General features: G+C 52.4%; 1 protein-coding gene across 1 annotated transcript in view; it reads left to right on the plus strand.

The window, feature by feature from the left end:
• Positions 1 to 24117, plus strand: part of GNB1L (guanine nucleotide binding protein (G protein), beta polypeptide 1-like) — a 64307-nt gene that overhangs the window by 25859 nt on the left and 14331 nt on the right. Inside the window, exons 2-6 of the mRNA XM_006875847.1 lie at positions 5583 to 5728; positions 6261 to 6386; positions 13227 to 13389; positions 17024 to 17122; positions 21430 to 21645. Of these exons, the coding sequence (XP_006875909.1) occupies positions 5583 to 5728; positions 6261 to 6386; positions 13227 to 13389; positions 17024 to 17122; positions 21430 to 21645 (750 nt within the window). The remainder of the gene's footprint in view (positions 1 to 5582; positions 5729 to 6260; positions 6387 to 13226; positions 13390 to 17023; positions 17123 to 21429; positions 21646 to 24117) is intronic.

The raw sequence follows: 24117 nt of genomic DNA on the forward strand, positions 1-24117 counted from the left end.
TAGTTGAAGGGTCACCGCTTCAAACCCACTAGCTTCTCCAAGGAGACAGATGAGTAGTTTGCTTCCATATAGATTTACAGCCTTGGAAATCCTATGGAACAGTCTTACTCTGCTGTATCGGATCGTTGTGAGTTGGAAACAACTCGATGGTTGTGGGTTTTGCAGGGGATTCTCTATTTATAGTTTCAGTTCCCTTTTTTATTTCTTTAAACATACTGAATATCTTTTATTATGTACTGAATGCTTTGCTTTGTGGGTCCAATTCTGCTGTGATTTCTGGTGACTTTCTCTTTGGTTACATTTTGTGACTTTGGATCCTAAGCTGGCTGCATTCCTTGGTGTTTTTCTGTAGAGTCTTAGAAATCTGAGTTGAAGGTGGATCTATTCAGACTGAAGTTTTGGGGACCTCTTGTTGCGTAGTGGTTACGAATCGGGCTGCAAACCGCAATGAAACTGCCAGCTGTTCCGTGGGAGAAAGATGAGGCTTTCTACTCCAATAAAGATTTACAGCTTCGGAAACCCTGTACAGGGTCGCTGTGGGTTGGTTCTGACTCCACAGCACATAACCACCACCACCAAGGGTGGTGAAGGAGCTCTGGTTGCGTAGTGGTTACGAATTGGGCTGCAAACCTCAAGGTCAGCAGTTCGAAACTACCAGCTGTTCCATGGGAGAATGATGAGGCTTTCTGCTCCTGTAAAGATTTACAGCCTCAGAAACCCTGTAATGAGTCGTTATGAGTCGGAACCGACTTCACAGCACATAACCACCACCACCAAGGGTGGTGTGAATGAGAGGAGGTAACTTGCCCAAAGACTGGCATATTTCTAGCACCTGTGGGTTCAAGTTAAATTCTAGCGCAGTCTAACACTTAGCATATAGACCGTGGGTCCTGTCTTTATGACCTATGAGGAACTTCAGCGAGCTCTCATGATCTGTTCATTCCATTTTTCATATCCACTGCCATCGAGTCGTTTCTGACTCAGTGCAACTTTACAGGACAGAGTAGAGCTGCCCCATAGGAAGCAGAGTGCCTCATCTTTCTCCCCTTGGAATGATGGGTTTGAATTGCCAACCTTTAAGTTAGACGTAGGGTTATTTAACGTCTACGTCACCAGGGCTTCTTCCTCAGGTTTATACTCAAAACCAAATCCACTGCCATACACCTGATTCCAACTCATAGCAACACCACAGGACATAGGGTTCTGAGACTATACATCTTTATGGAAGCAGACAACCCCATCAGTCTCCCTTGGAGTGACTAGTGGGTTTGAACTGCCGACCTTGTGGTTAGCTGCCAACTTACAGGTGCATTGGGGAAGATTTTAACTGTTTGATCTGTGTTTTTACTTGGTTTTGGCAGGAGGACATCTCAGAGTGTCTTTCCAACAGCAAAAAGATGCCGACCTGGTTGGTGCAGTCTTGGAATGCGTAGGTGCTCTGTGGGGCTGGTTTTGTGCCCTTGTCTGACACACTGAGATCTGAGCTGCTCCCAGAAGCATGTGAGGCCAGTCCTTGAGCTGTGCAGGGCTCCGCGCCTCACTTGCACACAGTTAGTAAGACATAGTAAGCTTGGGCAAGCAAAGGCAGTGCCCTATCTGGGCTGGGGCAAGCAAGCTGCTACTGGGTAACTCCTATTACTGCCCTGTACTTTTGAGTAGCCCATGCCCAGGGCTTGGTGCTCTTTGCTAAGTTTAAAGTCTCTTTAGTGGGTGTGTGGTCCTATCTCTGGACAAGACAGGCCAGTGCCACCTGGACCACAAGCTGGTTGTGGGTCAGTGTTACGAAGTACAAACAAACCCCCAGCAGCCCATGAAGGAGAACATCTTGGGTGTTCTATCAGGCCCGCCTGACATGTCTCTCGAATGTCGTGGACTCTGGTATTTGCATGGACATTCCTGCCTTTCTGTGAAGAGACATTCTTGGGCTCCTGGGGCGACTGCATTTACCTGAGGTATGTATGTGGGGGTGGTGGGCACCAGGGTATAGGGCTTGGAGGTGCCCATTCAGGAGGACGGCTGGTACCTATTCCTGTGGAAAGAACTCTGAAGTCCCTGGGCAGCTGATGCTGTGGTGAACCACAGGGGGGTGCTGTCGTTGTCCCTGTGTGGGCTGAGGCCAGGGGACTTTTAGGGACTCTTAGATGCATCATTTTTTCACTAATGTGTCAAATTGCTTTTGACACATGTCATTTTTTTCATCAATATGTCATATTGCCTTTCTTTTTAATTTTTGTAAGAATGTGTCTCTCTGACATTTCGGAGAGTGTTCTATGGATTAAGTGTCATGTTTCTTTGCCCTCTGGGAGGATAAGACAAGCGATAGAACAGCAAAATAAGGCAGCCAGTAGTGTAGCTGATATTAAAGATCAGCTCTTGCACAAGAGGACCACAGCCTTTCCACGCAGGTCGGGCCCAGGGCCAGAGGAGATAGGATAATGTGCTTATTCTCAATTAGATTAATAAAGAATAATTAGATGTCATAAATCAAGCAAGCATAGGATATTGTCATGGGAAAAATATGTAGCTAGAATTAATTAGTTTTCAAATCAGGCATTTATTTTAATTGCTTAAAATGATGGAGCCCTTAATTGCCGATGCATCATTTTGGCCTGAGCGATTTTGGTGGTTGGAACAACGTGATGGGTCTGTTCCCTGAAGTTCTAAGAAAACAATAGAGAAGAAGCTGATTGCATCACCCGGACCAGCCTCCTGCTGTTGAGGCTCTGGAAACTCCCACCAGGCCTCAGGCAGGTGGCAAGTGGGGGCCAAGCTTCCCTGGCGCTCTCCCAAAGCCACTGTGCTTCCTGTGTGTGTGTGATGCTTGTGCATGTATGTGTGCCTGTGAGTGTGTGCATGCATGTGTGTGTGTGGGTGTGCATGTGAGTGTGCTTGTGCGTGTGTACATGCCTGTGAATGTGTACACGTGTGCATTGCTTGTGCACATTGCACATGTGTATGCATGTGTCTGTACCTGTGAGTTGCATGCATGTATGGTTGCACCTGAGAGTGTGTATCTATGAGCCTGTGAGTGTGTTCATGTCTGTGCATGTGTGGGGCGTGCTTGTGAGTGTGCATAATATGTTTGTGGGTGTGTATATGAATGTGTACACATATGTGACTGTGTGGGTGGGAATGTGTGTGTATGTATGTGTGTGTGTGTGCATGTGAATGTAGGAGAGTATGTGTGCCTGTGAATTATGTGCATATGTGGCTGTGCCTGAGAGTTTGTGGGCATACATGTGGATGTGTGCATGTGTGTGTGTATGTGTGGGGATTGGGTGTTAATATGTATGTCTGTGAGTGTGAGCATGTATGGGTAGAGGTAAGTGTGGCGGGTCTGAGTATCTGGCCTGCATGTGGGGGCCTGCAGATTCCTTCCAGGGTGATTTCTGAGGGGGCGATTTACAACGCTATAGCTTGGTCCACATTCCTGGAGTTCCCTCCCCGCCACTCTCCAAAGGTCCTGGGTGGTCTTGGAGGCTGGTTGTGGCAACTGCCCACCCTCTGCCCTTGGCGATGTGGAGCCCACTGGCGCACAGCTGCCTTGGTGGTGGCCCTTCTGGAGTATTTGGGACCTTTGGTTGCTGTTGAGCTGCCTTACTTTTTTCTGGAGGGAGAGAGAAGGCATGTTCTGTACTTACGAGAGGGAGGCAACAGTTCAGGCAGTGCTCTGGGCAGGTGCCCCTGTGGGAGACCCTCACCCTCTCCTGCCTCTGCGCCCTGAATGTGCTGCAGGCAGCCTTGGCCTGGGGCTCCTTGCACACCTGGCTCCTTTTGGAGGACCCCGCTCAGCTCCACTGCCCTGCCTCTCCATACCCATGGTGGCCATAGTGGGTGGCCGGCCAGGTGGGTTCCTCCCTGTGAAAGTCTGCACACTGGCTGGAAGGGCTTACCCTAAATGCTACCCAAACCCCGCAGCCAGCCCCTAACCTTTTCCTTCAACTTTAACTGCCCCTGCACAGTGTGTCTGTCCCTGGTTGTACAGAGGACTTGGGCCTTCCAGGGAGATTGGCTGCGACACTTGTCATACGAGAAAGGTGGTCCCCAGCAGGCCGGAGCACAGATCTGATGATTGAGGAACAGGCTTTCATTTGTGGCAGCAACCCGGGAAGGGGGCCTTCCCAGGAATGTTGTGGGGACTCACCCCTATGTCTGAAAGGAGAATGATTTCACTGTCGTGGGAGGATCCAAGGAGTTCTGGGAACTTTGTGGGTTAGTGGGCCACTAACCACAAGGTCAGTGGTTCAAACCCACCAGCTGCTGTTAGGGAGGAAGATGAGGCTGTCTGCTTCCCTAAACATGAACAGTCTTAGAAACCCTGTGGAATAGTTCTAGTTTGTGGAATAGGCTTGCTTTGGGTTGCGATTGACTTGATAGACTGAATTTTGGGGGACTCAGCATTCCCATGGGGTGAGATAGCACTTAGCGGGCGCTCAGCTTGATCATTTAGTCTCCAGTGAGACGATTTGGAGGTGGCCCCCGGTGTGTGCTCGTGGGTAGCATAGTATTTGATAAGAGACACAGAGCTGGTGAGAGGAGCATGGTGTGTGTCTACAGGCCAAGTCATCTTACCTTTTAGTGACAGCAGAGGCTGAGGGATGCCACCTGTGCGCCTTCAAAAGACATGGGCTCCTTTGGACTGCTGCCTTGGTGGGCCACTGTCCCGAATTGAGGGGGGAGGGAGTGGTTCCAGGTGGCAGCCCTGTGCGGCCCCACCCAGTGGGAACCCACCATGAGGGTTCCCACCCATCAACCAGCTGACCCCACCCATGGTCATAGCCAGGCCAGCCTCTCCCTCCACTTTCTGTAGATTTTTCAGGAGACCTCTTGGCAGGCGTAGGAAGAATGGTGCTCATGGTGACTGTGGGCCAGGAGGCCAGGACAGTCTCACTGGGTAGACACGGTCAGAGTCCTGAGGCAGGGTCCATTCCCTGTCTGTTCTGAGTAGCAGGCTCTTTGCCCACACATTGCTGCTTGGTCTCTCAGAGCTGACTCAGAAGACCCGTCCATGGCTCTGTTTCTCACGTGTAAAGAGAGTATATCCCTCCTTGCTGGCAGTTGTGAGTGGAGGAGGGGCAGCACATCACTGTTGGTCATTACTTCACTGAAGGGAAGAAGAGTAGGATCTCCCCTGAGTGAGCCAGGCCTGGGGCCAGAGCAGGAAGATGCTGGTGTGGCTAGTGGGACCCATGGAACGGGGGCACAGTCTGCGGGACACTAACAGCACAGAGGCTGGTGGAGGGCTTGACACAGGGAGGAAGGAGGATGAGAGAGGCCATGGTGATTGTCCAGCGATGGGGAAGATGTGGCCAAGGTCCTGCTTGTAGGGTGCCGAGGCTGGTGGGGGGCAGGGTGGAGAAGTCGTGAGGGACGATGATATCCAAGGAGCTCATTCAACTGAAGAGGTGGGCACTAGGCAAGACTGGGCTCTGTGTTCTCTGTGGTGCCCACTGCTTACACAGGAAGCCTGTACCCTCTACTTTTGGCAGAGCAGAGATAAAGAGAGGGGCAGAGCCTTTTGGCTGAGGCTGCCTTCCTGGAGGACAGGAGGGATTGCTTATGTGCCCTCTCTCTGTCTCCAGGCAATGGTGCCCCCAAGCAGCACGGTAGTCCCTGCCCCGCCCCTGCCAGACCCCCAGTTTGTGCTCCGAGGTACCCAGTCGCCCGTCCATGCACTACACTTCTTCCAAAGAGCCCAGGGTCAAGGGCACCCACTACTTCTCTCTGGGTGAGTATCTGCTGTCTGGAACCTGACCATGGAGGCATGTTACTGGGCAGTAGGTCTGGCAATGAGCCTGGCTTTCGGGTCATAGGGACTTTTGCCACTCATTTCCTTCCACCTTCACTTGCCCTCCTTCTTCCTTGGCCCTCTCTTTGTTATCAATGCCAAAGCAGGTGCACCTACCTGACCCAGTGGCTGTTGCCATCGGGGCTGGCTTTCAGGCCAGGCCTGCTCACCCCCTTCTTGGACCAGGCCTTGGCCCATCCACTCTTCTTCCAAGAAGTCAAGCCCTACTTTGGGCTAGCCTGAACGCTCACGTTCTCCTAAGCTGGAGCCTAAAGACCCCTGAAGGACTCCCCCAGACTTTCTCTGGATGGAGGAGTGCTTTGACAGTTTCACCCAAGGCTCATATCCAGAGCTGCCACCTCTTTAGGCTAAAAACTACCAGTCTGAGTCTCTGCTCGTTGTCCAGACAGCCCCTCTGGGCAGCCCACCTCAAACACTTACCTGACCCAGCACCTGCTCCCTTCTGAGACAGATCTCTGAGTGGCCTTGTGCACATCTGGAGCCTGCAGACACGGAGGGCGTTTGCTACCCTGGATGGCCATGGGGGCCAGTGTGTGACCTGGCTGTGGACATTGCCCCATGGGCATCAGCTTCTCAGGTGAGTCTCAGCAGCTGCAGTGCAGTGGCCACCTTTCTGGCTGCTCACTGTGGCCACAACTTGGTGCCAGAATCTTGGGATGGAGGTCCTGTGGCCTCAGAGGGTGGCCATAGATGCCAGGGTGGACTGGTCCTTGGAAGGGACACGTGTGACCAGAACATGGTCAGAGAAGACCTAGCCAGCGTGGTCTCAGCATGAGAGGGAGCACAGCACCCAGGGTTCCCTCCAAGCGGTTGTCCTGGACTCCATGATTGGCCTTTTCCTACACCTGGCCCTGCAGCAGTCATTGTGGAGACTGGGGACATGCTGGCTGATGGACTGTGGTGCTGGGGGTTGGGGGTGGGAGTGCTTGTGAAGATGGCACTTAGTCAGGACTGGCCTCTACTTGTGTGGGGATGCTGGGATCTTGGGGCCCGCAGAATCCTCCCCAGCTGTTAGGGTTTTTTTAAATGTTTTATTGTGAATTATGTGATAGTTTACATGGGAGAACATTAGCTTTACATTCATCTTATTGTATATCGTTTCATTGCCATGGTTACAATCTCCTCCATGCATCATCAACCAACCAAAGAGGATACCCCACAAGCCTGCCTCCCGGTCATCAACACACAGCCCCTCTCCCTCTCTGGGTCTGAAGTCCCCAGCCACTCCATCTCTCCACGTCATCATCTCTGCCTCCATCTCTGGTGTCACTGCTTCTCTGGGTAGGGTCCCGCTCTCAGCTCTTCTCCCCTGATGTTCCCAGGGATCTCCATTCCTAGACTGCAAAGTCAATTACTACCCTCCTTTTGCTACAAAATGTCTACCTTTACATTTCCAACCCTCACAATTAGTCCTGATAACAATTATTCACTGTTGTATCACAAGAGACCTATTCCCATTTCCTTTCATCAGCCCCGCCCAGACAGATTGGATACAACTCAGTGGAGATTCTACCTTCCTCCACACCCTCTGGATCTAGGTTCCCTCTTGAAAGCTTGTAAGCCAGTCACTTCTTGCTTTTGTAGCGCCCCCCCCCCCCCCCGCCCCATTTTGGGTAGCCAATGTCCAAGTTTCCCATCCCTGTGTGTATGAGAGGGTGGGAATGATCCTCACTGTAAGGATTTGTTCCCTCTTTTGAGCTACTGCATCCATAGGTGTAGGTCAAGTTCATCAAATTGTATCAGATTACTCTTTTTTTTCCTCTTCTTTCTTCTTGTAGTTGAGCTCTGATCATCCAGTCATTGAAGCCAGGTCAAGTGGGTATTTTCTGCAAGTGTGGGTGTTCTTATGTGTATGCCCTCTCTTCTTATCAGCTGGAAACTTCACTCTCCACTCTAGTTCTCTGTGGCTATGTCACTGACTCTGGGCCCAAGAGTCCCCAGTCTTGCCACACTGCTGGCCAACCAGGTCTCCACCCGGGTTCCCAGGAGTCTATTGAACGTTATAGGGCTTAGCGCGCAGCTTCATTGCTGTTTTTCCCTCACTTCCCTTTATCAGTGATGAACGTGGTCACCAATCAGAGCATGTATTCCCATTGAGTGTTAGTCTTGGAAGGGGGTTTGCCCTGAGGGGACCCGACCACTTGCGTTGATGTCTCCTGGGCGAGCAACTTGCTTGTTCTTGTAGTAATCAGTCGGACTGCCATTATTGTTTTGTATTTTTCCTGTCAGTCTTTCTTTCAAGAAGTATCTTCTGTTCTTCTAGCTGCTCCAGGTTGGTATGCTTGTCCTTTCAAGTAGAAATTTCCTACCTCAGAAGATTCTGGGTAATGCAGAGGCGCCGCATAAAGCCTCCTTCACTGGGCACATTGTAGCACCATTTTAGGTATTCCAGTCAGTTATAGGCAGAAGACAGACTTACAAGCTTTCTATGGTAATATTTCTGGCTATTCCTTTCTCTCCCCCTCAAGTGTCTGTTTTATAATGGTATGCCAGGGAAACCAAGATTCAAAAGACAGCTGCTTTTTCTGGTTGAGGGTTGTTGTTGTGGGTCCCTCACAACAGTGACTGCACCAGCTAGGCCTGGCCAAGCACTCCTGAAGCACATAGACTCCAGGGTCACCACCCTCACAGGCAGCTCCTAGCCCCTGGGGCAGTTGCCAGCTCATCTTCCATGGCTGCTGGAGGGTGGCGTGGTGGGCACTCCAAAACCCAGGGCTCCACTGTGCAGAGATGCTCAAGGTACCAGGTGCTAAGCTAGAAGGAAAAAGATCCTGAACTTCCAGACTGTTGTGAGGGACCCAACCCTACTGTGCACTCCTGTGTCTGGAGGTTCTGAACTCTGTCTGTCCTGCTACTCACTCACTCCAAGGCAGCTTGGCCTATCTGTGTGTCTAGTTTTTGTGCCTTACAATTCACCTACACATTTCCTATGCCTAGACTTCCTCCCTGGTGGGAAGGGACCACAGAGGTGGCCTGTTCCAATAGGGGTACATGTGCCAGGAGCAAGCCCCAGGGCAGGTCTCTGGGTGCCAGGTACTGGCTCAGGCACCTCCTACAGTAGGGCAACCAAAGGACAAGCTGTGTGTGGCCATACCACAGGGTATGTCAAGCCCTTCTGGAGCAGGGATGCCACTGACCTCCAGCCCACATGCTTTCTGGTCAGTTTCTTAAAGAGTTAGTAAGAAGGGTCTGGTCCCCAGGGCCACATGGCAGTCCCTCTGCACAGTGGCCTTCCCCCTGGGAGGTGAAGACTGGTGGCTAGGGTGGCAGCAGAGCCAATCCTCAACCCTAGAGCACATCAGAGGTCTGGACTGATCCTCATGCCAACTCACCCCATGCAGAGCTGCCTTGAGGGGCCTCAGGGATACAGTCCTCAGGCTGGCGGGGGAGAGGTGGAGTGTTGGCACTCCCAACAGAGGAAATCTCACATGACTAGGCCACAGAAGACACCATCTGCAGTGTCCTGAGTGGTTGTGAGCACCAAACAGCTGGGCAGCCATGGAGGATGACCAGAAAGGAGGAGCCATGGATGTGGCAGGTAGAAGTGGGGCCAGGAGGCAGCAGGAAGGACAGGGGCTGGTGGGTGAGAGGGTAGCTAGGAGGGGCTTCACTGCCTTCTTACAGGAATGTGGAGGGAGCTACAGACCATGGAGATGTGTAGGGGGTGGGGCCCAAGCTCCTTCAGAGCTTCCTAGCTGCTGGGTTGGACTGTTTTCTTTGATGATGGTGAACCCCTTGGAGTTCTTGCTGGATTTGTTCTCCATCTTTGGTGCATCTGTGTACTGCTGCCCCCACCACCAACCCGGAACTCTGGAAGTTCAGGATCTTTTTCCTTCTAGCTTAGCACCTGGCACCTTGAGTATCTCTGCACAGCGGAGCCCTGGGTTTTGGAGTGCCCACCATGCTACCCTCCAGCAGCCCTGGAAGATGAGCTGGCAAGTGCCCCAGGGGCCAGGAGCTGCCTGTGAGGGTGGTGACCCTGGAGTCTATGTGCTTCAGGAGTGCTTGGCCAGGCCTAGCTGGTGCAGAGGGCTCTGCTAGGTAAAGGCACTCAAGAGGAGGTGGAGATGGCGTTTCCAAACACAGTGAAGCCACTTGCATCAGGAAATGCTATTTGCAAATATTTCCACTGAATTTTTCATAAAGATGTAGGCCCCCACGGGAGCTGTACTGTCACACTTCCCAGACACCCCCTGTGGCAGGTGCCAGGCACCTGACACCAGACCCTAGGACTCCCTCTGTGTTCTGAAGAGCCAGGTCAGGTTGCAGGTGTGGCCTGACCAAATGCTTAGGAGCGGTGCTGTGGAATGGGTGAGCCCTTAGGCAGGGCTGGCCCCAAGTTGTCTGGGCCCTGGGGGCTGTCTGTAGGTACAGGTGCGTCTGAGCTGCACTAGAACATGCTCGACCCACATCCCTCCCTGGCCCTCTGCGCTCAGGTGTGTTTGGAAAGCTCAACTCTCCAGAGTGAACTTTCCCAGGGAGGAGTGCTCTCACCTTAGCCAGGGTGAAAGGAGGGCAGGGTGACTGAATCTAGGCACCTTGTCTATAGACAGGGTGGTGGGTGAAAGCCAGAGATCCATCACCTGGGCTGCACACCTGAGGGCACACCTGTCCCAGTGAAAGCCACTTGGGAGTGAGCTTTAACCTTTCCTATTGTAAAATGCCACACACTTATGGAAAAGTGTGCAAGACAAATACTCAGATGGTCGCATTATCACTAAGTGGACACCTGAGTAACCAGCTCCCAGGTCCCACCAGGAAGTGCTGCTGGCACTTGCTTCAGCACTGCCCCCCTAGAGGCACCCACTCTCTCTCACCTCATTGTCTGAGTGTCTGACTGAAATAGTTAGACAAGCTTTGCTTTTTTTTTTTTTTCTCTCAAAAAGTGTGACCATGTGCACACCCATGTTCAAGTGTGACCACATACATACATAATTATGTTCACCTCAGCACTGTTCACTATAGCAAGAAGATGGAAACAACCTGAGTGCTCATCAGTGGGTAACTGGAAAAAAAAAACGATGGAATACTATGCAGCATTGCAGAATAATGATGAATCTGTGAAACACCTCATAATAATGAATGAACCTGGAGGATATTATGCTGAGTGAAATCAATAAAAAAAATACAAGTATTGTATAAGACCAAAGGAGCTCTGGTAGCGTAGTGGTTACGAATCGGGCTGCGAACCTTAAGGTCAGCGGTTCGAAACTACCAGCCGCTCCGCGGGAGAAAGATGCGGCTTTCTACTCCCGTAAAGATTTACACCCTCGGAAACCCTGTACAGGGTCGCTATGGGTCGGAACCGACTCGACGGCACTTAACAACAACAACAACCAAAACAAAACCCATGCCATCAAGTCAATTCCAACTGTTAACCACCCTCTACATAGAGTTTCCAAGACTGTAAATCTTTATGGGATCAGACAGCCTCGTCTTCCTCCTTTGGAATGACTGTTGTTGTGAAGTGCTGTCGAGTCGATTCTGACCCATAGCGACTCTGTATATGGTTTCCGAGGAGCAGCTGGTGAGCTTGAACCACCAACCTTGCAGTTCAAACGACTTTGCAGTCTGGCTCATTAACTCACAGTGCCACACCAGGACTCCTAGTGGGTTTGAATAGCTGACCTTGTGGTTAGCAGACCAGTACCTAACTCACAGCACCACTAGGGATACTTTGTAAGAGATCACTATTATAAAAAGTCAGAAGGTTTACACAGAGAAAGAAGCATTCTTTGATGGGGTAGAAGGAAAAGTCATTAACTGGTGGTGGTGTTTATGTACCATGGGGTCTGTTCTGACTCATAGCGACACTTAATAGTTTCCAAGGCTGCAAATCTTTACGGGAGCAGAAAGTCTCATCTTTCCCGTGGAACCACTGGTAGTTTTGAACTGCTAACCTTGAAGTTAATAGCCCAACTCATAACAACAACTATACCAGAATTCCTAGTCACTAACTAGAGGGTAGATATGTATGAACTTGGGTGAAATGAAAGACATATTCAATAAAGGGGAGATCAACACAAAATGATCAAGGTAAGAGAAGACACAGTTTGAAGGCAACAAAGGTAAATGCTATTTCATATACTATCCTGCAGGAACAGTAAGAATAATCTACAAGTAGTAGATACATAGAAACAGGCTGAACAGATGGAGGAAGGCAAATGGATTACACTCGTGAATATTTTTGTTTGACAGAATATATTTTTACATATGTTTTTATATGTGCTGTGTTTATATCTGTGAATATAGTAGTACATACAGGGATAAAGTTATGAAAACAACTCAGTTGTAACCAAATACCTTGAGTAAGTAAGTCACTGGACCTGGGGGCTCAGGACCATAGAGTCGCGGGGGACATCAAGGTCAGTTGGCATAGTACAGTCCAACTTTGATAACTGAACTCATATCCAAGGCTCAATTTTCAGCCAAACAATAGACAGGCCTATAAAGTGAACAGCAACACCAAGGAGGTCCACACGCCTTAGAACAGCCATACGAGATCCAATAGGCAGCATTCACCCAGGGAGAAAGCTCAGAAGACAGGAAGGGATAGGAAAGAAGGAGAAATGGAAACAGGAAACCGAGGGAGGAAGTGGGCAGAGTGCTGGTCTGTTACATTGTGGGGATTACAATCAATGTCACAGAACAAATGGTGCATGAACAGTTGAATGGAAAACTAGTTTGCTTTGTAAACTTTACCCAAGTCACAATAAGAAGTAAAAAAATTTTACTTTTGCCAATTTAGAATTTTAATATATTGAACTATGCTCTAAAAAAGACAACAACTTGTGAGTGACCATGTAAGATACAAGTATTGGTCTTTCCTCAAAAGAAGAAAACCAAAGACTCCAGAGAAACTACCCTATAGGACTAGTAGTCTACACGAGCCACATTCTCATCTCTGCTAAAACAGAACTACCTGGTTACCTGGCTCTCTTTCTGATCAGGACCACAAAGGTGGATCCCAATAGAATGGGATACAATAGAATGGGATACAGAATCTCAGATGTTTTCAGAAAATCCTGACTTGTTTTTAAAAAAGAAGTTAAGACTAGAGGATTCCCCGAGACCATTATTCTGAGATACTCTTTTAAAAACTCTGAAACCCAAGGAAGTGGCAGTGGGGAGACAGAGACTGGAAGGCCCACAGAGTGTGCCGTGATCCTTCTGATCCTGGATCAGGTCCTGGCCTTGGACAATCATGGATACACAGACTTGTGTTGGTAACTTTGGGGTCAAGGTTCTCTGTCCACTGGGTCCTGATGCATCCCCTGGTCCCCTCTGAATTATGTCTTCTGCACACACACAAGACCCGGACTTAAGGGGGTGGCTGGCAAGGGTGAGCTGATGTTTGCCTCGACAAGGTACACAGGTGGCACTGGGGGGCCTCACCTCTTCTTTCCTTGCTTGGAAGCCAGGGCCGGGACCTGAGGCTGTGCCTGTGGGACCTGGCGGAGGGTCGGCACGCTGTTGTGGACTCTGTGCCCCTCAAGAGCGTGGGCTTCTGCAGGAGCTCTGTGCTGGCTGGAGGTCAGCCACGTTGGATGCTGGCCATGCCAGGGAGAGGCGACGATGAGGTGAGAGCCCTTCCTGTCCCAGGTAGACTCCCTGTAAACACCTGTGCGGGCAGTGTGGTCATCCCATTCCGCGGGACCCCATGGAACTACCGAATTTGGTAATGACAACCAGAGTCAGGAGTGCTGGTGGCATAGTGGACTAAGTGCCGGGCTGCTGACCGCTGAGAGATGAGGCTGCCTGCTTCTGTCAAGATTTACAGCTCTGAAAACCGTAAGGAGTAGTTTTACTCACTCTGTCTTACAGTATATCTAGGTGTCAGAATCAAGGCTGGCAGTGGGTTGGGTTGAGTTTGAGTTTGGAACCATGCACACTGGGGAAGTGTCTCTGGTGATAAACCTTCCTCTAGGGTAGTACTAAGGATGAGGAAAGGGGGCCCCATAGTGCTTCAGCAGAGGCCCTTTCCCATCATACCCCACCTTTTTTCCCACTGCCCCTTGCAGCAGAGCAAGCTGGTTGGTATCTGGGAGGTGCTGTCCACACCAGGCAGCCTATGAAGGCGAGTTGGCCAGAGGCCATCAGGACAGGGAGACATGGGCCACATGTGGAGGAAGTTCCAGGGACACTCGACAGAAGAGGATGTGAGGATGAGGCCTCATACAGGCTGTGGGACAGAAGGGGTGAGCTGTAGCCTCCAGAGGGTAGAGGTCGGTGATATAGATGGGAAGCAGAGGCAGCCAGAGGGAAATGGGTGCCCGGGATGAAGGTGCTGCCTGGGCCTGGAAGTGAGGACAGAAGGTGTTTCTTTCAGAGCAGGAAGCTGTGGCTGGAATGCCAGGTGCCATAAGCAGCAACTAGATGGCCCATGCAAGGCCAGCGGCTTTGGGGCAGGAAACAGGCTTGCTCATGGGCAGGATGGCAAGCTCTGAAGAGTGGACGACTGAGGGGGCATGTGTGCAGGGAGCCTCGTCTCATATTTGCCGCCCATCTTGTGTCCACCATCCTACCAGCACCCTTGAGTCTCACAAGCAGGGGTACTGGGCAGGGCGGCACCCACTTGGAGCCAACATTGACAAGGTTCTCTATGCATGGGGTAATGTTGGCCCTTGCCCAAGAATAGTCATTTTGTCCTAAAGCAGACTTGGTTCATAAATAACGAGATGCAAACAGGCATTTATTTGTTCTCGATTGTGCTTAAATCCCCAATTAGGAGCTACAAGCACTTTTCTTGCCAGTTTGCCAAAAACCTGTTACAAGTTTTATTAATGTGAAAAAGAAAGGGGTGTGCCACCCAGGTACCCGAGTCATTGTGGGCGGCAGCCAGGCCCCTCCTGTTCCACAGACCCAGATAAACACTGGGCCGTGGGCCTGGGAGTTACTGGGTCAGGTCACAGAAACAGCTCTTCCCTCCCAGATCTGGTACTCCACATCATCCTCCACATGGTCCTGCCTCCATTGTGACCACCTCAGGGTAATGGACTTGGCCCAGGACAGACATGGCTGCCATCCCAGGTCTGGAGTACCAGCTGCCACACCTATAAAGGCCAGTCCTACGTGTGGACCCACCCCCCTCCATCCACTGGCCCTCCCCCACCAGTCCTCCAGTGCAGGCAGGCCTTCTGGGTTTCAGAAGCAGCCAGCTAGGAACCTGGCACGTCCTGGTAAGATGGCTGTTTTCCGTGTGTCCATCTGAAATCGGCCAGGACTGATGCTTGGAAAAGCATGGTTGGCTTGAACCCAGACAGTGCCCAGCGAGCACGTGCTCCCACCCCAGCACGGCTGGCTGGGTGGCTGCTCTTGTCCAAAGCAAACAGTTTCCTTTGGAAACAAAAATTACAGTGACGTCCCGGATGGAAATCACAGCCCAGTCTTGAGGAGGCTCTGGCTGCAGGGCATGTGTCCACAGCTAGAATGCAGGACTCCTCTGGGTGGGCTTCCCTAGCGCTCAGCCCCGTGCGTGCCTGGCCCCTTTTTCCACATTTGGTTCTTGGTGCACCCCCGCTCCCTCCCACAGCACCCAGCTCAGAATCCAGAGCTGTCCTAGCTCTCTCCCTCAAATGATTCCCTCAATGGCCTGTCCCTCCCTCTCTTTGCCTTGAGCCCCCCACTCCTCATCACCACCAGAGCGGATTTTCTGAGCACACAGATCAGACCAGTCCTCCCGTGGCCGCTTGTTTACTGTATGCTGCTGCCTCTGAGCCCCCTGGGGGATCCTAGGAGAGAAGGGGTGAGGGCTTTTCCTGCTCCATAGCTCAGTGGCCACTGGAAATCGGCCGCCCTCCTGATGGTCCTCAGGAGTGACCAGTATCATTTCCAGAAACCACATGAGAGAGGTGTAAAAGGTGGTATGGAAGTTTTCTACTCCTATCAGGCGTGAACCTATGGGAGGCGCTGTCTGATGGAGAAGGAGAGGTCGGGGCAGGTCCTAAATGTACAGGCAGGTGCCCCAGGTAGAGCTTGCCTAGCTCCTAGCCCACCCTGCAGCCTTGCTTGGACATGGTGCTGGGTCACTCTCACCTACCCATGTATGGCAGGCAGGTCTGGACTCCGGCTCAGGAGACCATGCCATTGTCTGGGTCAGTGAAGACAGCAGGATGGACGTCACACCTGATGCATGCACTGCTGGGCATTCTGAGCCCCCAGGGTGAGGCTGTGGGTGAAGTTCTGCCACTGTGGGGACACGGACATGTTCTCAGTCAGCAGGGCTGTGGTTGGGAAGTAGGTGTGCCCTGGTTTATGGAGCCACAGGGGTGGGACACAAATGTGTCGCCAGTTCATGGGATCATTGTGGGGAATGTAGATGTGTCCTGATTCATGGGATCATATGGGGGACATAGATGTGTTCCAGTTCACTGGCCAGGAGGGGGTGTGATATGTCCTAGTTCCTGAGATGATGCGGCAGGGGATGCAGATTTGCCTGGACCTTTCAGTAGAAGCCCCTGGGAAGCTGAAGCTCAGACAAGAGTATTCAGCCAAGCTTCCTGCAAAAGTGGGTCACATAGCATCCCTTTACTCCTCCCAGCCCACAGCGGTCTCCAGGGCCCCACTTTGTGGATGAGGAAGTAGAGATACTAGGGAGCACGTGTTCTTGTCCGTTCATGGAAGACGAGGCCAAGGCAACACTCTGGTGTGTGCTCTGCAGCCACTGGGTACCATGTGTCTAGGGTGGTGTAAAGTGCAGCCATGGACAGCGGACAGAGATGTGCCAGGTAGAGGAGGCCACACTCCAGCAGAGGTCACCTGGGGCCCTTGTCGTGTTTATTTCATATGGGAGGCAGCAAGCCCATATAGGTTATCACTATGCGATTCTAGACACTGTCAGATATGCCCAGAAGAGCACACCATTGCTATCAGTTAGATTCATACATGGGGAAGGAGAAGCAAGCAGAAGTCGGGAGACTGGACACCGAAGTGAGCCAGCCTTTAGCTCTGTGGAGAGGGTAAGGGCAGCGAGGCTGGGGCGGCTGCCAGGAGGGAATGCCGGTCACTCAGGAGCAATGTGCCTTACGCAAGGGCCCTGCAGCGCCCCAGCCCACGAGCCTGGGCAGCCTAATTAGAAGCCTCGGCTCCCAGGCTCCTATGGAGAACAGACAGAAACTCACTTCAGCCTTGGCTAATCGCCTTAAAAGTCTCTTGTTTGTATAGCACAGTCTCGACTTGGCGTCAGCCCAAATCAACTTGTTTTCTTCCTGTCAGGTTGAGATTCTGGAGATGCCATCCAAGACGTCAGTGTGTACCCTGAAGCCAGAGGCGGATGCCAAGCTGGGCATGCCCATGTGCCTGGAGCTGTGGCAGGTAGGGCTGTGCGCGCGCTCGAGACACACCCTGCAGGCCACACCCACCGTGGCCCTGAGTCATGCTCTCCTGGCTGGATTGTTCATCACATCGGTTGTGCACTTACCCCTTCAGTCTCAGTGTCCCTGGCACAGCGCTTCATCCCGCCCCTGCCTCGAGGAGATTTCGCCAGCAGAGGCCTGCCTCTGGCCACCAACTGGCTGGCTGCCAGGGTGGTGGGTAGTGTGGTAGGGTGGTTCGTACCATCCTTGAGAGCAGCCCTGTTTGTGCTGGTCCTTCTGGCTCTGCAGAGAGAGGAGGGAGGGAGGAGCATGCTGGCTAACCCCTGCATACCTGCATGGCCTTGCTGGGATTCATTTGTGTTACTTCTTTGCCCCTTAGACACAGGAATGGGCTTAACTTCTGACCTTCCATCCAGCCACTCAGTATTTCTGAGCCCAGCTTGCTCCTCCTTTTCTGGTTGGGTGTTTCCTGGGATTGGCAACAAGAGCAGGGGGACAGAAGGCGAATCCCCACAGGGTGACAGGTTTCAGTCTTGGCAGGTTGGATTTCAGGCTGGGAGGGGGCCTCCTATGCCTGCCTACCTCCATGCACAGACCCTGGCTCTTGGGTGTATCCCTGACCTCGGGGATTAGATTCCCTTCTCTTGGAGGGCAGCTGTGGTTCTGAGGGTACCTCTTCCTCCTCAGGGCCACTCTTATATGGGCTGGCAAAGCAAAGAGCTTGTTTGTTCACTTAGAGAACCTGATGGGGATATTTAGCCTCAAGCATCTTTTCTAGGACAGAGGCCCACATAAGTGAGCCACGAGCTACACCCATTTTGGGAACACTTGGTTATAGTGCAGACGGCCCCCCCCAAAGGGGCTATTCCTCCAACTCCGTCTGTTCTCAGGCTTTTCTAAATCACCAGATGCCTGCTCAGGCCTGGCTGCCATTTAAATTCTTCCAAAAGTCAAACTGGCCAGACTGGGCCTCTGCTGGGCATCATGCCCAGCACTTCTATCTGGCAGTTTGAAGTTGGTCGAGTGACCGACAGGATCCCCTTGGAGAGAGCCCTGGAGACCCCGTGCTGAGGGCTTGTCCCCAGAAAGTGCTCTGCCCTCCCTCATGGCTTCTTGACTGGGAATATTCGTGTTGGAAGGCGGGACTGCTGATACACTGATCCTGTGCTGGTGTTTCTCCCGTTGCGTCTTCCCAGGAGGGCTGGGTTGCATGAGGAAGCGGGGGCTTAAAGGAGGCTGGGCACCTGAGAGACACATGCCTGGCAAGACGCAGCTTCTGTGCCAGAGGTTTGCTGTCTAGGTCAAGCCACTTTGGCTGTGGAGGCTGGGGGCTTCGGAAAGGCTGTGGGAGGAGAAACACTCCTCGTGGGACATGGGAGCCAGAGGTGCTCCTCACTGTTCTTGGGGCAGGATGCCGCCCTGGGTGTCTCCTTCACATGCACTTCACTCCTGGGAAAGGCTGCTCATTGCACAATCATGTAAAAATTCCAGCAGAAAAATGTGTAGAAACGGGATGTACAAACTTGTTAGGGTAATTAATACAGTTGACAGAAGGACAAATCACGTTTTGTTAGTTGACACAGCTCCAATGGAGTGTTCTGTTCAAAAAAGGCTACACACTCATTTTGAAATGCTGCTTTTTCTCCCCAAATCAGGAGGTACAAGGGCTTCAAAAACGTTCATGTAAAAGTCCATTTTCCTTCTGTTTTGTTTTCCCACCAACTTTTCAACACTCCCTTGTAACTTTTGTGTCTGAGTGACAACAAAGTGACCAACTTATTTTCCCTGAAACGCTTAGTTGTATTTTTATTCTGTTCCTGAAAACATCCAGCCTGAGTTATCATGAGAACCCAAAAAAGCCTCATGTTGTCACTAGCATCCCCTCTCAGGAAGGGGTCCTACACAGCCCCTGGGTCTCAGGGTCCTTCCAGCTTCCCCACCCCAAGTTTGTGTGCAGTGATTCCCTGTGTGGATGCTAATTACAATTGGGCAGGGGATGCTGTGGGGGGTCACTCTGAGCCTGTGCACTAAGGAGCAGCCATCCTTGGCAGTGCTGACCAGGTAGGGCAGATGGTTAGAGAAGCTGAAGAGGAGACTGGTAATATAGAGCATCTCCTGGGTGGATGGGCTGGTACCAGGGCCATAGCCCCAAACGGCTCCTCAGCCATAAGAGCTCTGTCCTGCCTAAGGTGGTTGTGGCTGTCACTCAGAGCCTGAAGGGACACTGTGTGCTAGGAAGGAAGCCAAGGGTGTGAGCTGGGTGCCATTAGGAGCAAAGAGCAAGGACAGAGATGATGTGCTAACTTCTGCCGTTGTCAGTGCAGGTGCTCTTCCTGCCAAGGAGTACCCTGCCATGCCCCCCTCTACTGTGCTGTGACATGAGGCACTACACAGGGACTGGGTGAGAGACATGTGTCAGCAATGGGGAGGGACCCGGAGGCACTGCACTGATGGTGGGAGGAGCAGAGTAAAGCAGTCAGTTGAGTTCCTTGTGGTCAGCTCTGGGGACACCAGGCAGCTGGCCACAAGGCATCTGGTCACTAGGGCTTACTTGTGTGGTGGCCTGGCCTGACCTCACTTCAGAACACTACACTGGGGAGGACACTGCTCACCTGCATGGTTGGACTTGAGCTGAAAGGCACAGCTACTTTACAGAGGGACCAAAAAGAGTAACCTGTGCCCACGTCTTCAGAGATGAGTCATGTCTCTGAGGGAGTTTTCCGTTGGTGTCAAACCCCATGTTGGGGTCACCTACATGACCATGATAGCCCCTATTGCTAGAGACCCAGGGTGCAGTGGGTGCTCCCCAGATGATGCGCTCCTGAGAGACAGGCAGGGTCCCACGCCTCGCCCCAGAAGCCTTCCTGGTTCCTCTGTACTTTACTTTCTTCACTGTCTTTGTTTTGGGTAAACACATGATTACCATTGGAGAAGAATTTCTCTCACCAGCTTTTTCTGGAGACTTGAGGAACCTTTCTCTGAGAGCATTCATTGCCCCTATATTTAGGTCTCAGGAGACTGCTGCCTCCAGAACAAAGCTGACCTGGCGCTCCCCATTACTAGCTGAGTCCCCCACATCATGCATATACCTCCTCTTCTGACACACAGGAAAAGATCCCTTCTTTCCTGGACTGTTTCAGAATGGGACACCTACTCAGCATTAGATGCATGGCCTGGGGCTGAACTGGTTCACCCCAGCTAACAGAGTTTTCTTCTGGCGTACAGCTGAACACCGGGAGACATGCACTGTGTGAAGCATCTAGCCTCCACAGACCTCAGGTAGGCAGAAAGAAGTGCCTCCACACGTTTGCTAACAACAGGTAGGGGACAGGGAGCTTGGATACTGTGGACCTGTGTCCAGTAAGACTCAGTTCCCAACCCTGGCTCCACCAGAGGACTGGCCAACAGAGCACCCGATGAGGGTCAGGGTCAGGCAGGTTCTGTTGACATCGTCTGCCCAAGGCCCCATTCTCACTACAGCCTGCCAGAACCTGGAGAGTGGAGCCCCGCTGTACAGAGGGGCCGGCTGTCCATGGAACTCCTGGGGTTGGGGAATGCATGTAAATATTCCTGAAACTCTGTGATGCCAATGCTGGGCATCTCAGTGGAGAAAAGAGAGCAGGAACGAAAGCCACATTGCTGTCACTGAGGTAACCTGTTTGGAGGACCTGAAGCCAGGACCAAGTACTCTGTTAGTGGGGGAGGGAGGAGCATTGGCTGTTCTGCTGTGTCATGTGATCCTGTGACGTGCCTCTCCTGGTGTTATTTAAGAGGCTGAAATGAATGAGGTGTCTGCCCGGGGTGCTGTGCCCTCTGACCCAGCCCCTCATCCATCACAATAGCTCAGGACTGGCTGGAGTGCCGCACACACCCATTTAGTGCTGTGTCGACTCACCAGGGGCTGTTGAGGGTGTGTTGGGGGCTAGAGGAGCTGCCTCAGCGACATTGACAAAGCACAGAAATGTCATTTTTCACGGCGATAGAACTCGCGATTTTTTCTCGACCGGTGGTTCTACACAGATTATTGGTCAAGTTCGGGGGGGGTGTGGGGGGTGGCACAAGTCTCAAGGCTTTGGGGCATGGGGGTGGGAGGATGCCTCCAGAACACCAAAGGGAGCCCCTATTGGGCCCTCCAATGCACATTCCTCCTGAGTGCCCCCAAGGATCCAGGAGGATGTGCTGGGGGTGAGGGGGGCTTCTGACCTACTGCTGCTTGACTGGGAGTGGGCCCAGAGGGCAGCCTGCTGCGAGAAGCACATGTCCAGTGGGCAGAGCTGCGTGCTGAGCTGATCTTCTTCTCAACAGGCTGACTCCAGCCCCCGCCCACGCCTGCTGGCCGGCTATGAGGACGGATCCGTGGCCCTGTGGGACGTCTCCCAGAGGAAGGTGTGTAGCCGCATCGCCTGTCACACAGAGCCCGTCATGGGCCTTGACTTTGACCCACAGAAGGCCAGGGGCGTCTCGGGCTCTGCAGAGAAGGCGCTGGCCGTCTGGAGCCTGGATGAGCAGCAGGCCCTGCAGGTCAGTGTGCCGGACCCCGCGTCATTTATCCTGCTCTGCACTAACAGTCTGATAGGCTGAAAAAATATTTAGGCATGAAGAGGAGTTGTTGCAGATCCCTGGCTAATTAATCACTGTGCGGCAACTTCAGCCGCAGCGCCAATGCAGGAAGAGGGGGCGTGGGGCGTGCGTGAACCATTCACATGGTTTGGGTTTCTCCCAGACCTGTGGGTTAACAGCAGTCACGTCTTGTCCATCTAGAGAAAAGCATGCAGGGTCCCGGAGTAGCCAGGGCCGTTTGTGAAAACTCAGAGGAATTTGGCAAATAAGGAATTGATTAATAAAAAAAAAACACACACAAAAAAACAAGAAAGCCCAATGTGGAAAACACCCATGGAGTCACGCCCTGTGTCTGCAGGCCGCTGAGGAGGGGATGTTGCTCAAATCCTCCTCCTGCCATGTGGGTCAGGTGCTCAGCATAGGGTGCTCCCATGCGTGTTCCATCCTGTGGGGTTGTGATGGAGCTGAGTGCATGGGGTGGTAGCCTCCTGTGAAGCCCGATTGAGGAGTAGCCCATCAGGTGTTGGGCATTTCCTCTGTCTCTTGGCCCTCAGAGGGTGGCTTGCACACATACTGGCTTCTGCGGGTGAGAGAAGGCCCCTGCTAGCTGAGACTTGACCAGTTCCTTCAAAAAGCTGTGTGGTGAAGGGGACAGAATAGGCCTTCATGTCCCCCAGCTCCCCAGCCTCTTTTGTGGGCTTTCTTCTGCTCTTGTCACAGGGGAGATGCCTGTGCAGCTGAAGCCCTGGGCTCTGCCTGGCTCCTTGATGCTGCCCTCCTCTGCAGGGGTTGCTGAGGCCTCCCACCACACCCAAAAGGTCACATCGTTGGACCGCTAGGAGTGGAAAGTCCCTCCCAACTCCCCAGGGAGGGGCAAGCCTTTAAGCAAAAGGCCTACTCTGACAGGCAAGGCCGGAGTACCTGGAGCTCTTGGCTGGGTTGGACATGTTGGGAAGGGGCGGAGATGCTCGCTGATGGCTGGCAGGCCCCTGTAAGTGTCACTGTACCCTGGGTGCAGCCTTGGGGACATCACAACAAGCTCCTGCAGGTAAGGGACCAAACAAGGACCGCAGGGCTGAGGGCTCCTGTGAGTAACGTTCCTAGAGGTAGGGGCCAGTGTTTGGTGGAGGGGAAGCAGAGTGAGACCAGATCACTGGGCATTCCTGGAGAATGGAGGTTCAGACCAGAGTGAGGGCTGAGGCAGAAAGGAACTGGGCTATGCCTGGTGTCCTCACTGTGGCACCATCTCTGGATGTACCTGAGGGAGTAGGGAGCTAGCCCCACAGCGTACCTGAGGGATGGACACCCAGCAAGCAGCCAGGAGAAAGAGGGGAAGGTGAGATCCTGACGGGCTCAGATAAGACAGTGTGTATGCTTCTTTGGGACTGACCCTCTTCTTCCAGGCCAACCCTGTGTGGGTACACAGGAGGTTCTCGCTAGTTTGACCACCGAGGCTACCAAGGCCTCTGCAGTCATTGGCTAGAGGCTGACCCTGTCCAGGAGCTGGGTCTTCACACAGGTGCTGTACTGCTGCCATCTGGCTTGGTGGTCAGTCCAGCGGTGCCTTGGAGAGCCTGGCAGAGACCAGGTCATGCCCACTCTCTGTGCAGGGCTGTTTGTGCTTGAACTTCTTGACCAATGACCTTTCCTCAGTGCCCTCCTGGGGGGCCCCCTCCCTTCCTCAGCTTCCCTGAACCCAGGGTTCCTGCTGCTGGGTCTCCTCATATCTGTTCAGGAAACAGCTGCTGGAAGTTAAAACTGAAATTTATGGGGTATGTTCCAGTCCTGAGCTGGTTTTACTGTATTGATGAATTTAAAAGTTAAAGCAGAAGGGGGACCAGAAATTGCAGAATGAAATGGTCGCATGATGTGTGGCAGTGGGCTCGGCAGGGGGCCTCTGTGTGCAGCTGTCCACTTCAAAGAAGTAGAAAGCTTTCAAGATGGAGTGGGCTCCTGATCAGCGATCACCACGGCGGCCATGTAAGGAGAGGCCAGGTGGAAAGTGAGGAGGCCAACCTGCAGGCTCTCCAAAAGTCAGCATCAAAGTCCACCTGAGAGGCCTGGGGGTCTGTAAAACCCAGGACATGGGATGAAGCAACACTGGCTTCATTTTGCCAAGACAAGTACCCAAAACATCCTTGACACCCAGGAAGAAGAGAGGCGACCATATGCCTTACCATTCAGTGTCCTCCAGGAGGTGACCACATGCTTCACCATTCACAGTGCCCTTAGTGAGGTGATCATATGTCTCCCCATTCAGAATGTCCTCCAGTGAGTGACCGTGTGTCACCATTCACAGTGTCCTCCAGTGAAGTGACCACAAGCCTCATCATTCACAGTGTCCTTTAGTGAGGTGACCACATGTCTCAGCATTCAGAACGTCCTCCAGCGAGGTCAGCCCACACCCTCAACTATGAGTTTCACCACAGGCTT

Source organism: Chrysochloris asiatica, unplaced genomic scaffold (genome assembly GCF_000296735.1).
Source record: "Chrysochloris asiatica unplaced genomic scaffold, ChrAsi1.0 scaffold00340, whole genome shotgun sequence".
Lineage (NCBI taxonomy): Eukaryota > Metazoa > Chordata > Mammalia > Afrosoricida > Chrysochloridae > Chrysochloris > Chrysochloris asiatica.